The 19,244-nt window shown below is 45.0% G+C and overlaps 1 protein-coding gene across 1 annotated transcript in view; it reads left to right on the forward strand.

Annotated features, from left to right (window-relative positions):
- NXN (nucleoredoxin) overlaps positions 480-19,244 on the forward strand; it is a 159,691-nt gene continuing 140,926 nt past the window's right edge. The window contains exon 1 of the mRNA XM_018064367.1: positions 480-965. Coding sequence (XP_017919856.1) covers positions 606-965 — 360 coding nt within the window. The 5' untranslated portion in view covers positions 480-605. The remainder of the gene's footprint in view (positions 966-19,244) is intronic.

A 19,244-nucleotide genomic window follows, 5' to 3' on the forward strand; every position in this document is an offset into this window, starting at 1 on the left:
AGCCGGACCAAGTTAACATTGTGTGAAGACGGTTAAGCCCTACAAGTATTATGAGATCAGTGGGGGTACAAACGGCCAGCGGGATAGGCTGTGGGTAGGGAGAGTGCAGGGAAGAAGAACAAGGAGGGATAAGAGAACTCGGGTGGGAATCTTTGGAGAATTCCGGAGAGAATTTGGAATTCGGGAGCGAAGAGGAAATGGGAGGGAAGGGAGAGGCCAAGCCCGGCCTGCGCGGACTGCAGCTTCGGAAAGCCTGGCTCAGCGGCCCCTTCTGCTTGCTTCACTTAGGTCCCAGGCATTTCCGACAGACCGGAGAGTCTCGGGTCAGCCTTCTCGCCGGGGCTATCTCGGGAGCACTTCGGCTACGCGGCGGGAGCCCGCGCCGCCGGCCGCAGCCAGTACTCGGGAGGCAAGCTCGGCTACTAAGGGGGCGTGGCGTGGTGAGGGGGCGTGCCGTGGGCGTACCGTGGGCGTGGCTCCCCTCCCGCCTGTGCCCGCCGACGCCGCAGCAGCTGCCGCCTCCGCCCGCCGCGCGGACCGAGGGAGCGGTGTTGCCGCCGCCTGCCCGCCCGGGTGCCTGCGAGCCCGGGCTGCGGTGGGCCAGGATGTCGGGCTTCCTGGAGGAGCTGCTGGGCGAGAAGCTAGTGACTGGCGGCGGCGAGGAGGTGGACGTGCACTCGCTGGCTGCCCGCGGCATCTCGCTGCTCGGGCTCTACTTCGGCTGCAGCCTGAGCGCCCCCTGCGCGCAGCTCAGCGCCAGTCTGGCCGCCTTCTACGGCCGCCTGCGGGGGGACGCGGCGGCGGGGCCGGGGCCGGGGCCGGGGGCCGGGGCGTCGGCGGAGCCCGAGCCGCGGCGCCGCCTGGAGATCGTCTTCGTGTCCTCGGATCAGGACCAGCGGCAATGGCAGGACTTCGTGCGGGACATGCCGTGGCTGGCGCTACCCTACAAGGAGAAGCACAGGAAGGTGAGCGGCGCCGGCCTCGTCGCGCGTTCCCGGGAGCTGGTCCTCGCGGCCCCCGGCGCCCCCGCTGCCCCCTCCTGTAGTGCACGCGCTTCCCCTGCCGCTCCTCAGCGTCCCCTGCCTCTGCCCGCCCCGCGTCCCGGGACCCTGCTGGATCGGGGTTCCCGCGGCGGCAACTCGGTGTCGATGCCAGGCCGCGCCCGCTGGGGAAGTTTGAAACCCCTCGGCCCCCGGGACCCTGACTCATGTCCTGGGGAGTCGAGGGCCGGGTCCCCACATGTTGGGAGCCTCCCGTAGCGGGTGGCTGCGGTCGGGGATCCGGACTCGGTGACCCCCAGCCCCGGGCTGAGGCGCGGGGAGGGGGCCCCTTCCTTCCCTCAGCCCTCGACTCCCCGCGGCTACCTGTGGTGGGGGGGAGGGCGCCGGCCCCCTACCCATAATGCCCGAACCAGGAAGTTTCCTCTCTCTCCGAGAGAAATCTGCTTTCCTGAGGCTACCTCCTGCTGTGGCCGAGGGCGGGTCCCCCGGAGCCCTGGGGTGGGGGTGTCGGCCGCTGACCGTGGCTTTGGGCGAGAAGGGAGCTTGGTCGTCTCCCCTTGCCCTCCCTCCGCTCCCCCTTTTCCCCCCTCGGACTGAACTAGAGGCCACCAGGGAGTCTTTCATTGTCTGGCTGTCCAGCCAGCCATCCCTCCTGAAACCTCCCGGGCACTGGACCAGACCCGACCATGTGGCTATTAGTGGCTTGGTTGGTGGGCCACTGGTGTCTTGGCATCGAATTAAACGCTGAACCGATTCCTTAAGTGCAGACTGACCAGAAGAATGAGAATGGGGGAAATTTACACTCCTCTGTCAACTTCTCAACCCCTCCTCTCCCCCGAGTTTGCTGCTGAAATTAGCTTGGATTTTTGAGTGTGTCTGTTGGATGAAGATGTCTGTTTTAATAAAACGAATTCAGGAAATTTTGCCATGAATCGAAACAGAAAAAGTTTTGGAGCGCTCTTGCTTAATTAGTATGCCTGCTGCAACGTGTGAATCCAGCGGGGTTCTTTCCTGAGGAGAATCTCTGTTTATGGAGTGGACAGAAGGGCTCTGCTGGGAGCGTTTAGATTCCACTCCGGAGGATGGTAAGGGCATGCCATGTGTTTCTTTAATGCCTGTAGAATCTTGTTGAGAAGCATGATTTAGATTTAGTGAGAGTAAAAGGCTTATACTGTGGCCCCATACGTCTCAAGTAAATCATCCACAGAAGCAATGTTTGAAACACAGTTTAACAAATAGAGTTTGTAAATTTAGCATTGGAAAAACATGGTCTCACAAACCACACAGAGGCAACGCTTTGCGTTTTCACCACTTTTTAGATGATCTTGCCCATATTTGACTTATCTGCTTGGTACAGTGCAGGAATAGGAATAGCCAGTCCTTTTTTGCTTTAAAGCATGGGAATCCTTTGTTTTCCTCAGTGGTAGTTTTTATGATCCTTTTGGGGAGGAGTAATGTCCAGAAAGTGATTTATCAAGAAATGTTTTCATTATTATGGCCTAGATCTATTGTAGACCAAAGTCTGTGTAAAGTACTGTCCTTATTGGGCATTACAAATTATTTCTAGCTTTTGCAAATACAGAATGATGGTAAAATGTTACAGACTTAAGGCCTATTGTTATGTTTTCCCCCGTAAGTGATGGAAATACATTTTCTGGATAGTAAAAAAAGGAGCAAATTGAGATGTTATGAAAATGCCTAAACCTTTTTTTTTTTTTTCAAAAAGAATATTTAACGTGACAAAAGACTCTGATGCTGGGAAAGATTGGAGGTGGGAGGAGAAGGGGATGACAGAGGATGACAGGAGGCTTGGCATGCTGCAGTCCCAGGGGTCGCAAAGAGTTGGACATGACTGGACGACTGAAGAACAACAATAGCGACAACAAGCCATGCCTGCTTCACTATGTCTGACCAAGTCCTTTTGCGTACACACACAAAAAGTGGTTTGTGACCCCGGCCTGGACCTGTTCCTTCCACCAAGATGAGGGCAGACCCTGATTTGAAAATGCACTTCAGTTTGCTGGCACATGCCCTCACCATGGTGTGTTAGCATCTTACCAACTTATTTTTTGCTCGGAGTTTTTCTGACTCACATTCTATAGTTCAAAACCAGTCCCGTTTTTTGAGAAGGTAGTTTCTGCCCCTGGATTTTCGTGAATAGGCAACTTAAGATTTGATCCTAGTAACATTCTCTTTCATGGTGACATACCAGGTAAAAAGGCCCTATCCGGCTGGGTTTCTTATGGAAAACATACTCTTGGAAATTATAACAGCTGTGTACTTACTTTGGAAGAAATTATTCTCTCCCTTGAAACCAAAGAGATGTAAAAGCATTCCTTTTCTGTAACTTTGAGTTTTTGTCTCTCTTGTTTGAAATCGGGGTGCTGAGAAATCTGTGTGCTTGTGATGCCAATTCTGTGATAATAGTGAAAAACCCAGGACACCCCCAGTTCAGGGTACTGACTCAGTGGACACTTACCTTCTTGTTGATGGACCCTGTCCCTGTTGTTTCACCCAACGATAAAAATAGCATTAAAGGAAAGGATTTTGTTTTTACATTGAAGGGAAACCAAAGTTCCAGATTACTAATTTTTTTCAAGTTCTCATTAACATTTATTCTTAAAAGCATTCGTATACTTCCCATTGGGATAACAAAGGATATGGTTCTAATTAGTTATTGGCTGGCATTTCTCTAAAGAAAATTGAAAAATTATGGTGGGGAAAGAAAATGCTGTGTGGTATTTTTTTCTTCTTTTATTAATTTCCCCCTTATTTAGTAAGAAAGTCCAGGGATAACCATATATGTTAAAACTGCATTTTGCCTGGCTTCTCTCACCTTGATTGAAACTGTGAGAGAATACCAGCTAATAGGATTCCCGCATCTTTGAAAAAAAAAAAATTCTTTATGTAACATTGTTCTGTTTCTGCTTGCTTTCGTGGTCAGTGCAAAGGTAATTGAAGCTTCATTTTTTGGCTTCCCAGCACACATATAAATAGCTGTGTAGAAATTATTAGATGATAATAGAACTTTGAGTGCTTTCATAAGAGTTCTGTTGTCAGGAAACATATAATCCTAAAGTTAAGGCAGTTAGATTTGTTTTAATAAGTAGGTTAGTTTTTTGTTTTGTTAATAGACGTTTTCCAGATTTCTGGAGAGAAAATGTGATGAATAGTTGGAAAATGGTGAACATTTGGACTTTGGGGATTTGATCTACTCCTTTGCATGTGTGCTAAGTCATGTCCGGCTCTTTGTGACCCCATGGACTATAACCTGCCAGGCTCCTCTGTCCATGGGATTTCCCAGGCAAGAATATTGGAGTGCCATTTCCTTCTCCAGGGGATCATCCCAACCCTCCCGACCCAGGGATGGAACCTAAGTCTCAGGGATGAAACCTGAGTCTCCTACATTGGCAGGTGGATTCTTTACCACTGAGCCACCAGAGAAGCCCATTTATGCCTGGGCTGGATGCCTGATGGAAAACATTTGATCAGGGTGTGCGCCCTGATGTGAAAAGATGCAGTACCACTGGTCTTGCTCTGGACAGGTTTGCTGGGCCCTGGCTTGGTCCTAGAACTTCCTGCCCCACAGAAAGCGGACAAGAAAGTTGGAGCAGGGGAGTGTCAGAGTCGGGGGTTCTGGTCTAGCATCTCTGGTCCACCCTCTTCAGCCAGGGCAAGTGGTATCTTCCTGTACCCTGTGTCGGTTGTTTGCTCTGGGTGATTGTGGTTCAGACTGAGTCAGAGACTTGGCTTAGAATTCACCTCAATCCCTTGGCTTTTAGGATGGGCCAAGATTTGGTACCATTCCTGACAGTCTTACAGCTCCATCTCTCCGAACTCTTCTTCCCTCTAATCAAACACCCTAAGCCACCAAGAGAATGATTTCTGCAACACTGACACACCACTCTGCAGGTGATAAAAGATGGTAAAAAGGCACGGCTGTGAACACTGGACTTTTCTGCCTTCTTCATAAGGAGTCTGGACCAGCCAGGACAGCTCCCTCTGTTGACTGTGTTTCCAGGATCCATCTCATAAAAGACAACAGTCTGATTAAAATAATAGGAGCACTTTTCCTTGAGAGGCTTTTTCCTCATTCCATTATCTGTAAAGAATTTTTAAATCTTGTTTTTCTACTTTGCTTAATGAAGCTATCTAGTGTAGTGGCTGAAAATACAGACTCTTGTCCATCTGCCTGAATTTAGATCCTTCCTCTGCCGTTCATTAGCTATGTGATCTTGTGCAAGTTACGCTACCTCTCTGTGCTTCAAGTTCCTTACCGGTAAAATGAAGATGACAACAGGACCCGCCTTACAGGATTATTGTAAAGATTATACAAGATAATATACACGTGCCTGGTGTATCATGCATGCTCAGTAAGTGCTAGCAATGATTATTTGTTAATAAATGGCCGTGAACTTTTTAGTCACTCATTTTATATGTGAGCCTTTGGTATATATCACATTACATACTCACAAAACTGTGATGAGGTGTGTTTCTAACTTTTCAAATAAATGACTTTTATAAGCATACAAGGATCCGATCAAGAATCACTCTCAAAGAGATTACAATCAAGGAGAAAGATATAGAAAAATGAAAAAAAAGCAAACAAATGTTAGAAACAACGTCCCTGAAAGTACTGATTGTGCTGATATTTTACTGAGCTTCGTACTTGTATTTGCCAGTGAAACTTGAGACAGCCAGGCAGGGAAGCCAGGCATGATAAAGGATAAGAGCTTTCAGATGATGGGGCACCCTTCTTGAGAGAGATTAATTATGCACTTGGATGGTCGTTTTTGTGGTTTGCCAAAGCCATTAGGCGTGTCTTCTGCGGATCCTGGCTGCTCAAATCTGGGCGGCATGGGGGCGGCAGGATTACTGCTCTTTCACGTGGGAAATGGATGGTGCCCGGTCCCGGAGCTGTAGAAACCTCACTCCCTAACTCGGAGCCGCCTCCCTTCCCAGCTCTGGAATGTTGTAGGATAGGTTTGTTCAGACCTGTCGCCATTTGGGGTTTAGTACTCATCTTTTAGTTAGTGGCTCAGGCCTGACCCACTGGCTGTCCACAGCTCTTGCTGATCGATTCCTCTTCTGATACAGGTTGGGAGTGAACCAGAGCACAGAGGAAAGCAGTGGGTTTTGAGGTTAGAATCATTGATTTAATTTACTCATTTCTTCCCCCCCATCCCACCCCCTTTTTATCACTGTGCCTTGTGGTTTGAGGCCTTGTTTTAATATCTGAGCAAATTGGAGAAAGAAGGCTTTGTATTGTATACAGCTGGGGTGGGGGGTGAGCAAGTCCCTCAGTCGGGGGGGGGGGGCGGGCAGGGAGGGCCGTGGAAGCGGCGGTTCTTCTTTATTTCCTATGAGGACCTGGGGCCCCAGGGCTGGCCCCATTCTGAACTAGTTTGGGCTCCTTACTGTTGATCTTGTTTCGGGGGGAAACGGAGAGGAGGCTTGGCATAGGATGTGTTCTTTCTTCACGTTCTGAATTCCCAACGGTGCTCAGTGTTAACCACCAGGGTGCTTAGGTTTCTGTATTTCATTAACTTACCATTATGCTTATTCAAAGGCACTCAAAGAAAATGGCTTTGAGTTTAGAATCTTTCTGCTGATCCTGACTTTGACAACGCTCTTGCATACTGTTCCTTTACGTCTTGCCATTATTTAAAAAGTGACTAAGAGGTTTTGAGTCTCAGGAGTCATCCTTGATTTCTCCTGTACCGCTCCCATCGAAAAAGGCTCCGAGCCTTGTCGATTCGGTCACAGCTCTCAGCTCTGACCCTTTCTTTCCTTCCCTTGCTTGAGTTCACTTTTCACCTGGTCCACAGCAGCCTCCTCCATGGGCTCTTTGCACATAGATTGGTCTCTGTCCTATTCAACAAGATGAGACAAGATCACAGGCTTATATGTTGCTGGAATGTCGACCTGCTATAAACCATTCTAGGTACACACTCTCCGCTGCTGTACCTGCCCTGTCGTGAACCAGTCACAAAGAACTGATGGATAAGTACTGGGCTACAGATCCAGTGCTGCTCTTGACTGTTTCCAGAATGGAAAGACAAGTTCAAAAACACAACTCTGATTTTGTCATTCTGCTGAAGAATTCTTCAGTAGTTCTTCATAGCTTCTGGGGTCAAGTCCAAACTCTGGAACATGGTCCCCACCTCTTCTGCCTCATCTCCCACCTGGGTAATATCTTCTCTCACGTGGCTGAGTTTAGATCTCTCTAAAATCAGCCCTGGTTTCCTTGCTCTAATTAACTTTCCTGTGTCTTTCTGCTCTAGGTGGGATGCTTTTGTGAGCATCCGTAGATGGAGTACATGGTTAACCTCATTAGTACATGGTTAGCCTCATGTGTGTGTGTTTGGGGTTTTTTAAAATTTGACTCTAGAGCTTCTTCCTTTTAAAAATGTATTTATTTATTTGTGGCTGCGCGGGCTGCACATGGGCTTTCTCTAGTTGTGGCGAGCAGGGGCTCCTGCTCTGTTGAGGTGTGTGGGCTTCTCATTATGGTGGCTTCCCTTGTGGCGGAGTATAGGCTCTAAGTGCACAGGCTTCAGTAGTTACAGTTCGTGGGCTCTAGAGCGTGGGCTCAGTAGTTACGGCCCACAGGCTCAGTTGCCCCATTGCATGTGGAATCTTCTCGGACTAGGGATCAAACCCATGTCCCCTGCATTGGCCACTGAACCCCCAAGGAAGTCCAACTGTAAGCTTCTTGAGGACAGAAACCATTCAAAGGAAGGGAAAGATGATCAGTGTTTTGGTTCTGAGGATTGAATAATATGGTCACAGAAAGTAATAATATGGTCGCATGCAACTTTGAGATTGGTAACTTGAAAACAGTATTTTCCACATTGTGTGAGTTGAATGTGCAGTTTCATGAGTACTTAGCTTGATTTTAACATTTAATATTAGAGTTAGGCCCTAACTGAATTGCATAATTGTATATACCCACAGTATGTGGGTGTTTTTGTTTTTGTTTCTTAATGAATGCTTTCAAGAGCACTTCCACAAGCAAGTAGATGTGTAACTCCATTGCCCTATAATTCTGTGCTCAAAAATAGAAAAAGACAAGCCTCTCCTTTTTTGAGATGTCTTCCCAGGTGGCACAGTGGCAAAGAATCTGCCTGCCAAAGCAGGAGAAGCGGGTTCAATCCTGGGTTGGAAAGATCCCCTGGAGTGGGAAATGGCAACTTACTCCAGTATTCTTGACTGAAAAATGCCATGGACAGAGGAGCCTAGTGGGCTACAGTTCGTGGAGTCGCAAAGAGTTGTACAGGACTGAGCGTGCACGCATGCACAAAAATCTCAGTCTGTTAAAACAGTCTCCTGTCTGCAGGCCTATCCTTCCAACGTTTTATATTTCCTAAATAATTTGTGTTTCTCTAGCGTCTTTCTTCCAAGGAACTCAAACTATATGCGTGTTATTTTTGCAGCAACTAGTCATCAGTAGGTATTAAGCATTTTAGTTTTTCAGAGTATGTTTGAGTTAGAGAACTGATGCAAAGAGAACCGATTATTATTAATAGATCAGGGTCACAGTGTTGAGGATGAAAGTGCACAGCTGAACTCTCTTAAATTCAACTCGGTCCTTTCTGTTCAAGAAATTGAATCTTAAAAAGTGTGTACATCAAACATTCTCCAGGGAAGAGGAGGGAGCCTAAACTGCTCTTTCAACACATCACTTTCCGAGTGGATTCACTCTAGATATGCATGATAGACCCTGAAATAAGATAGAGGTGGTTTAACGGCTTAAAACGTTTGCTGTTGCCAGGAAGACAGGAGAGTTAGAACTCTTTTTCTGTTGCTGCCTTTCCATGGTGGTGGTTTCTAAGGGCCTTTTAATGATCTGGCTTTTTTTAGATCAGCCAGTGAAGTGCCCCCAACTCCCCTTCATCCTATGCAAAGCCTTGGGGCTGCTTTCGTGCTTTTGTTCAAAGACAAAATTGAACTTCAGGTATCCTGCAGAGATCCTAGGACTAAATCAGTCCTCCCTTTTATGAGGTTTTTCAGAAACTGTGGTTCTAACTTCTAGTGAAATCTCAAACATGTGCTTTATGCTTTATGACAAGTAAGAAGTATAGTAATTGAAAGTTGCTTGAGTGCTGTTACTCTGGAGTGAAAGCCTGTAATGGAAACTTTTGTTCTGTGGCATCTGTGATTAAATGCAAGCATAAATTTTGTGCTGCTTGCTGGTCATATAACTCTTGGACCAGATACACAATGGATTTTTGTATGAGCTACACCTCAGAAAAACCCTTTTTAAAAAGTTTAAGCTTAAAGTTCAGCATTCCTTTCTAGTACATCCGTTACTCACTCCCCATTAGATTATTTTGAGACATCAGTTAACAGGTAATTCAAGTAATATTTCCACAGTTAATAATGCTTTTATCTTGGAGCATTGTTGAGTAGTCATAAAATAGGGTGTGGTCAGTTCTGCTGTTCTAGGGATAGAGTTTCCTGCTTTGTTTTCCTAGGAGAAGTTTATCCAGCTGAATCAGTTTTTTTTTTTTTTTTGGTCCTTTTTGGTCAATATCCCTGGAATAAAAATCTGAATGGATTGAGTGTGTTTAAAATCAGAAGACGCTGCCTTCCCGCCCCCCTCCCGCAACCCCTCATACATGATCAGGTCAAGACAGTTTTCTTTTGATCGTGGTGGCTTACAGCACAGCTGCCTCATCTGTTACTCATTTTTGGGGGGATTTGACGTGAAAAATAAAGATTGGGCAGAACAACGTGCACTAGGCAAAAATTACAGGGTAGACTTCTGAGCTCTGAATGGCAGAGTCTGAGGGCAGTGTTTGTTGACCTTTGGGCACGAGTTTGACTGCAACTTAAAAAAGTGTTTAAACCCACAGACCTTCAAAAATACCCCCATTATAAGTGGATATTTAAAATCTGTTGCACAATGAATAAAAGAATGGACTCTGGATGGAGTTTCTTAAATTTGAATCTCATCTCTATCACCCTCTAGCAATGTGGCTTTGGTGCAAATTACCTAACTCTGTGTCTCTTACTTTCCTGGTCAGTAAAACGGAGATGATCATATCGACTTTATAGGGTTGTGTTGTTAAGGATTAAATGAGTTAATATTTGAAAATTGTTTCGAACAGTACCTGGTACATCGTCAGAGTCCCTGAAATGTGTACCCCAGGTGTTCGGTTATGCCATTCCATTTTTTTCTTAAAAATAGTTACTCAGATTACAGGAGAGAAGGATCCTCAGCCTTTTTTGTTTCTTTGTATTTCTTTACTTTCAACACCTGGCTGTTTGCTTCTAATAACCTATCATGTAATCTGGTTTCTCTTCAGTTTCTAACTAGGACTATAATCATTCTTTGTCAGTTGTTGACGTGATGACATATCCTTGTCTTTGAATGTGGGTATGATTCTAGACTATCTCTTTGACTAATTGCATCCTCAGTTTTACTGAGTGGATTCTATTTTCACTTTTGAGCTGGCAGAGGAGAGGGGAGAGATCTTGGTCTCTGCCTATTCCCCCTGCCATTTATTTATTTGTTAACCTTTTACTATGGAAAACTTCTAACATCACACAGATGGGTATGATAGTACAGGGACCGCCCCCTGGCTTGCACACCCCGCACCCACATACAATAATCAACTCACAGACACCAGCTCCCCTCACCCCAACTGGATTATTTTGAAGCCACTCCCAGACATCCTATCATTCCCTTCTTAAACATTTCACTAGGTAACTCTTAAAAAAAATAACCACAATATCATATCATATCTTAAAAATCTAGTAATTCCTTCATATCAGCATACATCCAGCCAGTAATTCAATTTCTCGTGAGGTTTCTGGTTTTTTTTTTTTTAAACAGTTGTTTTGTTTGAGTCCAAATAAGGTCTACACATTGCCCATTTGCCTATGTTCCAAATACTTTTTCCTCTCTCCCTGACCATTTTTCAGTTGTTCCCTTTCATTTAAACTTGCTCTGACTCCGGGTCTATGCACTTGCCACATCCTTTACCTTTTCTTAGCTATATTTCCCTCTTTGTCTAGGTCTGTGGAATGTTAACTCCTGGGTTGAAAGGGTCCTAGTCGCCTGTATCTGAGAGGCCCAGGCGTAGGTCAGCTTGTAGACACAGGTGGCTCCGAGTCTGTCCTCAGGACCACTTGCTGGTGGTTTACTTGCTAAGTCGTGTCCGACTCTTGGAATCATGGACTGTAGCCTGCCAGGCTGTTCTGTCCATGAGATTTCCCAGGCAGGGATACTGGAGTGGTTTGCCTTGCCCTTCTCCATCTCTGTGTAGGCCCTGACCTCCTCCGGGGTGTTCCTCACAGTGATATGAGGGCCCCCAGCAGCTCTGGGCTTGCTTCCTAGCCTCTCAGAACTCTTGTAGGTGGAGGCCAGCTTGGTCCTCTCAGGACCAGTCACCATGGCCAGGGTGTGTAATACGCTGGCCAAACCTAAGTCACAGCTGCGCCTGTGTAGTAAGAGCATGGGGCTCAAGAACTAGGAGACTGAGCCTCGGGAAATGGGGGACTCATGCAGGAGAATTGAGGGTGTGTAACTAGAGGGAGAGGCCAAGTATGCTGGGCCAACAGCATCATGCATGCCCAGTAGAGTCAGTACACCAGCCCCACGAGAGGGTGCCCAGCACGCGGTCATCTAGCCTCTGCTAGAGCCTGTCCAGTGACTGCAACATGCCCCCTTCTGAGAAGCCCTGAGGTGTCAGAAAGGATTCTGACATCCGCCATCATCTCCCTGGGGACTTTAAAGAACTGCAAACAACTCCTCTCTCTTTCACAGGAAAGATCCCCTTGGTCCTTTGACCATTTCTTAGATAATGAGTATTCCAGTTTCTGCACCATCCTGGTCTTTCATATCCCAGCTCTCTCCAAGTTTGTCTAGGACCTCACTTAAAGAGTAGTCCCACACCAAGAGCACAGACTCCAGTTCGGTCTGCACCAAGCACAAGGGTAAGCTTAGCACCTCCTTTGTTCTAGATCTTATCTAGTCTTATATTATCATAGTCTGAGATTGCATTCTTGTTTCTGATAATCACATCACACAGTGTTGATTCACAGACCTCCTTTTAACAAAACTTGAAAAGTCCTTTTCACCAATCTTAATATCTGAACAGAAAAGAACAGAGTCCCAAGTATTGTGTCTGTCACCTTAAAAAGTCAGTTTATTTATGTTTGATGAGTTTTTGCAGGCTGTTGGAATCTTTCTTATGTCCTTGCGGTTATTCACAATGATCATTGCTCTTTCTGGCCTTTGAACTATCGGATCCCTTTCTAGACCTTATCTATGTCTGGTGATGGAGTCCCAGAGCACAGGGACCCCCTCCAGGCTAATAGCAGCCTGCTGGCAGCGGTTCGACCCACTTCAAATCCAGCCAGTTCTAAATCAAGCCTAATTGTATCTCTATTCAGACCACATTTCTCCATCTGGTTAACATGTTTATCCTAGGAGACCTTAACAAACAGCTTGCTATCACTTAGGTATTTGTTGTTTCCCTTCCAAGGAAAGACGGTCTGAAATGCCTTGTGTTCTGTAAGCCCATGCTCACTTCTAAATCGATCACTTCTTTTCCTAAGTGTTTAGTAACTGTGATAACCTGTACGGTTTTATTTAAGGGTCACTGTCAACTTCGCCAACCTGTAGGTTGCATAATCTCCCCCTTTCTGCCCTTTTGAAAATTGATAGGCCTTCCATCTTTTGATTGCAGTTAGCTGATACATTGGCCACATTTTTTCCCCCTTTAATGTAATCCATACCTTATAGGGGAGAAGGCAATGGCAACCCACTCCAATACTCTTGCCTGGAAAATCCCATGGACGGAGGAGCCTGGTAGTTTGCAGTCCATGGGGTTGCTAAGAGTCAGGCATGACTGAGCGACTTCACTTTCACTTTTCACTTTCATGCATTGGAGAAGAAAATGGCAATCCACTCCAGTATTCTTGCCTGGAGAATCCCAGGGATGGGGGAGCCTGGTGGGCTGCTGTATATGGGAATGCAAAGAGTAGAACACGACTGAAGTGACTTAGCAGCATACCTTATAGGAGGACTTGCAAGATCAGCTAGGCAAGTCATGGAGTGATGGAACATTTCTTTCCTGTGGAGGCTAAGTCGCTTCAGTCGTGTCCGACTCTGTGCGACCCCATAGATGGCAGCCCACCAGGCTCCCCTATCCCTGGGATTCTCCAGGCAAGAACACTGGAGTGGGTTGCCATTTCTTTCTCCAATGCATGAAAGTGAAAAGTGAAAGTGAAGTCGCTCAGTCATGTCTCACTCCCAGCGACCCCATGGACTGCAACCTACCAGGCTCCTCCGTCCATGGGATTTTCCAGGCAAGAGTACTGGAGTGGGGTGCCATTGCCTTTCCTGTGGAGGACCCTGTAGGAATAGCTGTGGCCAGACAATCCCAACAGTCAGTATATAGTTACTACTGCTAAGTTGCTTCAGTCGTGTCGGACTCTGTGTGACCCCATAGACGGCAGCCCACCAGGCTCCCCCGTCCCTGGGAGTCTCCAGGCAAGAACACTGGAGTGGATTAGTATATAGTTGGGAGCACTCAATTCATCCAGAAGGCCCAAGTCCTGTGCTTTCTGAAGGTAGTGTTTCTATACTGATTGCTTTGTCCCGATCCCAACACCCTCCCCCCAACCCCCACTCCTCACCGTCTGATTAGGACACTAATAGAGCCTGAGGGAGTCTTTTCATAAAGCCACTTCTCCCCTTCAGGCGCAGGCAGGATGAGAATCTGCTGGCTAATTAATTAAGTGTGGCATTTGGTTTCAAAATGAGCAAGAGACAATAACTAGTGACAAAGCAACCCAGCATCCTTGTGTTGAAAGATTTTTTTTTTAATATTTGACTTTTTAGGATGATAATTTGAACAGTTTACCTTGCTTTAAAATGGATTTGCTTTCTTGCCCAAGTATATTTGCACACTTAAAATTACACATGAGTCTGTAACATGTTTTGCAAGCTTAGCACCTAAGAATTCTGACATTTCACGAAGTGTTAGGCACAAAGATGAATTGGAATTAAATGCCTGAGACACTTTCCTGGTGGAAGTGACTTGCCTAAATTTGCAGAAGGTCGCTGGCTTCAGCCCTTGGCTGTATTGTTTTAAGCTTTTACAAATGTTCTTAAGAGTAAAATACTACTTAATACCACTTGAATGTCTTCTCTTTCATTTGGATTTGTGGGAAGTATTAATTGGCAGGGGCTGTGGTGTAGAACACTATAATTTTGAAGCACTTTTTGAAGCACTGCTTTCCTGTGAAGGCTCAATTAATGACTTTTTTCCCTGAGATCATCTGAGTCTGCTCTTCAGTTGATGCAGCCACAGAGGCAGTAGTTACCAGGTGAATCCCAATCCCTGGACCAGGACACGGTGCTCTTCCATGTATGGGAGTGTGCTACACGTGCAGCAGAGATCATGGCTTCACTGCTGCTTGCAATAAAAAGCCATTTATATTCCTTCATTCAGTATATACTTAAACACTATTTTTCCACTTACTAACTTTTCGTCATGCCCAAGAGAAAGCCAGTGTTTCATTGGTGAGCCGTAAAAATGACTCTTTCCAGAGATAACCCACTGCTAATAGTATCTTGTATATCCTGCCAAAAAAAGAGTAGGTATAGACTGCCTATAAAAGTGTAGCTGTTTAGATTTTTTTTTTTAATACAGACTTTAGCATTTGAAATGATCAATATTCTGAAGAAGATAGTGCCTTCACATGTTGGAAGAAATTTCAAGAAAAACGAAAGGCATGCGGGGAAAAGGAAGTGTTATGATGGGCCGTCATTTGCTTTCCCCGAAGCAGCCACCACTGCCAGCTTCTTGTGTGTCTCTTCAAAGGTATTTTGGGAAAAGGTTGCTCAAGAAACTAAAAGTGGGATTACCTTATGACTTGGCAGTCCTACTCCTGGGTAGATATCCAAAAGAAAGCAAGAGCACTAATGCAAAAAGACATATGCACCCCAGTGTTCATAGCGCCATCATTCACGATAGCCAGTCTGTGGAAGCGGCCTCAGTGTCCGTCCACAGATGAATGGATAAAGAGGGTGTGGCACGTGCACACAGCAGGATACTACTCAGCCGGAGAGAAGAATGAAACTGTGCCGCTTGCAGGAGCATGGATGGCTTTGGAGGGCATGATGCCAAGGGAAGAAACATGAGTACTACATGATATCAGTTATATGTGGAATCTAAAACCGTACGACAAACTAGTAAATATGACAAAAAAAGCAGACTCAGAGAGAACAAACTTGTGGTTACCAGAGAGGAAAGGCAATTTAGGGGTCGAAGATTAAGAGGTAAAAACTACTAAGTATAAAATAAGCTACATGGGTATATTGTACAACATGAAGAATGTAGCTAATATTTTATAATAACTATAAATGGGGTGAAAGTTAAAGTTGTTCAGTCGTGTCCAACTCTTTGCAACCCCATTGACTATCAAGTCCATGGAATTCTCCAGGCCAGAATACTGAAGTGGGTAGCCTTTCCCTTCTCCAGGGTATCTTCCCAACCCAGGGATTGAACCTAGGTCTCCTGCATTGCAGGCGGATTCTTTACCAGCTGAGTCACAAGGGAAGCCCAAGAATACTGGAGAGGGTAGCCTATCCTTCTCCAGTGGAAATTCCCGACCCAGGGATTGAACCAGGGTCTCTTGCATTGCAGGTGGGTTCTTTACTAACTGAGCTATGAAAGAAGCCCATAAATGGAGTTTAGTTCAGTTCAGTTGATCAGTCGTGTCCGACCCTTCACGACCCCATGGACTATAGCACACAAGGCCTCCCTGTCCATCAACAACTCCTGGAGTTTACTCAAACTCATGTCCATTGAGTGGGTGATGCCATCAAACCATCTCATCCTCTGTCATCCCCTTCTCCTCCTGCCTTCAGTCTTTCCCAGCATAAGGGTCTTTTCAAATGAGTCAGTTCTTCACATCAGGTGGCCAAAGTATTGGAGTTTCAGCTTCATCATCAGTCCTTCCAATGAATATTCAGGACTGATTTCCTTTAGGATGAACTGCTTGGATCTCCTTGCTATACAAGGGACTCTCAAGAGTCTTCTCCAACACCACGGTTCAAAAGCATCAACTCTTCAGCACTCAGCTTTCTTTATAGTCCAACTCTCACATCCATACATGACTACTGGAAAAACCATAGCTTTGACTAGATGGACCTTTGTTGGCAAAGTAATGTCTATGGTTTCTAATGTGCTGTCTAGGTTGGTCATAACTTTTCTTCCAAAGAGCAAGCATCTTTTAATTTCATGGCTGCAATCACCATCTGCAGTGATTTTGGAGCCCCCTAAAATAAAGTCTGTCACTGCTTCCACTGTTTCCCCATCTATTTGCCATGAAATAATGGGACCAGATGCCATGATCTTGGTTTTCTGAATGTTGAGTTTTAAGTCAACTTTTTCACCCTCCTCTTTCACTTTCATCAGGAGGTTCTTTAGTTCTTCTTCGCTTTCTGCCATAAGGGTGGTATCATCTGCATATCTGAGGTTATTGATATTTCTCCCGGCAATCTTGATTCCAGCTTGTGCTTCCTCCAGCCCAGCGTTTCTCATGATGTACTCTGCATATAAGCTAAATAAGCAGGGTGACAATATACAGCCTTGACGTACCCCTTTTCCTATTTGGAACCAGTCTGTTGTTCCATATCCAGTTCTAACTGTTGCTTCCTGACCTGCATACAGATTTCTCAAGAGGCAGGTCAGGTGGTCTGGTATGCCTGTCTCTTGAAGAATTTTCCACAGTTTGTTGTGATGCACACAGTCAAAGGCTTTGGCTTAGCCAATAAAGCATAAGTAAATGTTTTTCTGGAACTCTCTTGCTTTTTCGATGATCCAACAGGTGTTGGCAATTTGATCTCTGGTTCCTTTGCCTTTTCTAAATCCAGTGTGAACATCTGGAAGTTCACGGTTCACATACTGTTGAAGCCTGGCTTGAAGAATTTTGAGCATTACTTTACTAGCATGTGAGATGAGTGCAATTGTACAGTAGTTTAAGCATTCTTTGGCATTGCCTTTCTTTGGGATTGGAATGAAAACTGACCTTTTCCAGTCCCGTGGCCACTGCTGAGTTTTCCAAATTTGCTGGCGTATTGAGTGCAGCACTTTCATAGCATCATCTTTCAGGATTTGAAATAGCTCAACTGGAATTCCATCACCTCCACTAGCTTTGTTCATAGTGATGCTTCGTAAGGCCCACTTGACTTCAGATTCCAGAATGTCTGGCTCTAGATGAGTGATCACACCATCATGATTATCTGGGTCATGAAGATCTTTTTTGTATATTTCTTCTGTGTATTCTTGCCACCTTTTCTTAATATCTTCTGCTTCTGTTAGGGCCATACCATTTCTGTCCTTTATTGTTCGCTTGGTATCTCTAATTTTCTTGAAGAGATCTCTAGTCTTTCCCATCCTATTGTTTTCCTCTATTTCTTTGCATTGATCACTGAGGAAGGCTTTCTTAACTCTCCTTGCTATTCTTTGGAACTCTGCATTCACACGGGTATATCTTTCCTTTTCTCCTTTGCCTTTCACATCTCTTCTTTTCTCAGCTATTTGTAAGGCTCCACAGACAACCATTTTGCCTTTTTGCATTTCTTTTTCTTTTGGATTGTCTTGATCCCTGCCTCCTGTCCAATGTCACGAACCTCCATCCATAGTGCTTTAGGCACTCTATCAGATCTAATCCCTTGAATCAATTTCTCACTTCCACTGTAAAATTATAAGGGATTTGGTTTAGGTCATACCTGAATAGTCTAGTGGTTTTCCCTACTTTTTTCAATTTAAGTCTAAATTTGGCAATAAGAAGATCATGATCTGAGGCACAGTAAGCTCCCTGTCTTGTTTTTGCTGACTGTATACAGCTTCTTCATCTTAGGTTGCAAATAATATAATCAATCTGATTTTGGTATTGACCATCTGGTGATGTCCACGTGTAGAATCTTCTTTTGTGTTGTTGGAAGAGGGTGTTTGCTATGACCAATGCGTTTTCTTGGCAAAATTCTGTTAGTCTTTGACCTGCTTTGTTTTGTACTCTAAGGCCAAATTTGCGTGTTACTCCAGGTATCTCTTGACTTCCTACTTTTGCATTCCAGTCCCCTATAGTGAAAAGGATGTCTCTTTTAGGTGTTAGTTCTAAAAGGTCTTGTAGTTCTTCATAGAACTGTTCAACTTAAGCTTCTTCAGCATTACCGGTCGGGGCATAGACTTGGATTACTGTGATATTGATTGGTTCGCCTTGGAAATGAACAGAGATCATTCTGTCATTTTAAAAAAATTACTTTATTTATTTTAGTTGGAGGCTAATTACTTTACAATATTGTAGTGGTTTTTGCCGTACATTGACATGAATCAGCCATGAGTGTACATGTGTTCCCCATCCTGAACCCCCCTCCCTATTCTGTCGTTTTTGAGACTGCATCCAGATACTGCATTTTGGACTCTTTTGTTGACTATGATGGCTACTCCATTTCTTCTAAGGGATTCTTGCCCACAGTAGTAGATATAATGATCATCTGAGTTAAATTCACTCATTCCAGTCCATTTTCATTCTGATTCCTAAAATGTTGATGTTCACTCTTGCCATCTCCTGTTTGACCACTTCCAATTTGCCTTGATTCATGGACCTAACATTCCAGGTTCCTATACAATATTACTCTTTACAGCATCAGACTTTACTTCCATCACCCGTCACATCCACAACTGGGCGTTGTTTTTGCTTTGGCTCCGTCTATTTATTCTTTCTGGAATTATTTCTCCACTCTTTTCCAGTAGCATATTGCGTACCTACCGACCTGGGGAGTTAATTTTTCAGTGTCCTATCTTTTTGCCTTTTCATACTGTTCATATTGAGCTATGAAGGAAACCCATAAATGCAATAAAACCTTTTTAAAATTATTAATCACTGTATTGCATGCTTGTAATTATGTAATATGGCACAGCAACTATACTTCAATAAAAGGAAAAATTATATTTCATATATACATAAGTAAGTACAAAATGACACTGACACAACCCTGACACACACACAAGCGTTTAAACCAAGCTTTTTCGAGACCTCCTTGGCAGTCCAGTGGTGAAGACTCTGTTCCCAAAGCAGGGAGCATAGGTTCAGTCCCTGGTTGGAGAACTACGATCTTGCATGCTGCACACTTTGGCCAAAACATTTAAAAAAATAAAACCAAACCTTTTATGTAGATCTTTATCATATTCTTGGCTGCCCTGACAGGTGCTA

Source organism: Capra hircus, chromosome 19, assembly GCF_001704415.2.
Source record: "Capra hircus breed San Clemente chromosome 19, ASM170441v1, whole genome shotgun sequence".
In the NCBI taxonomy this organism is placed as follows: domain Eukaryota; kingdom Metazoa; phylum Chordata; class Mammalia; order Artiodactyla; family Bovidae; genus Capra; species Capra hircus.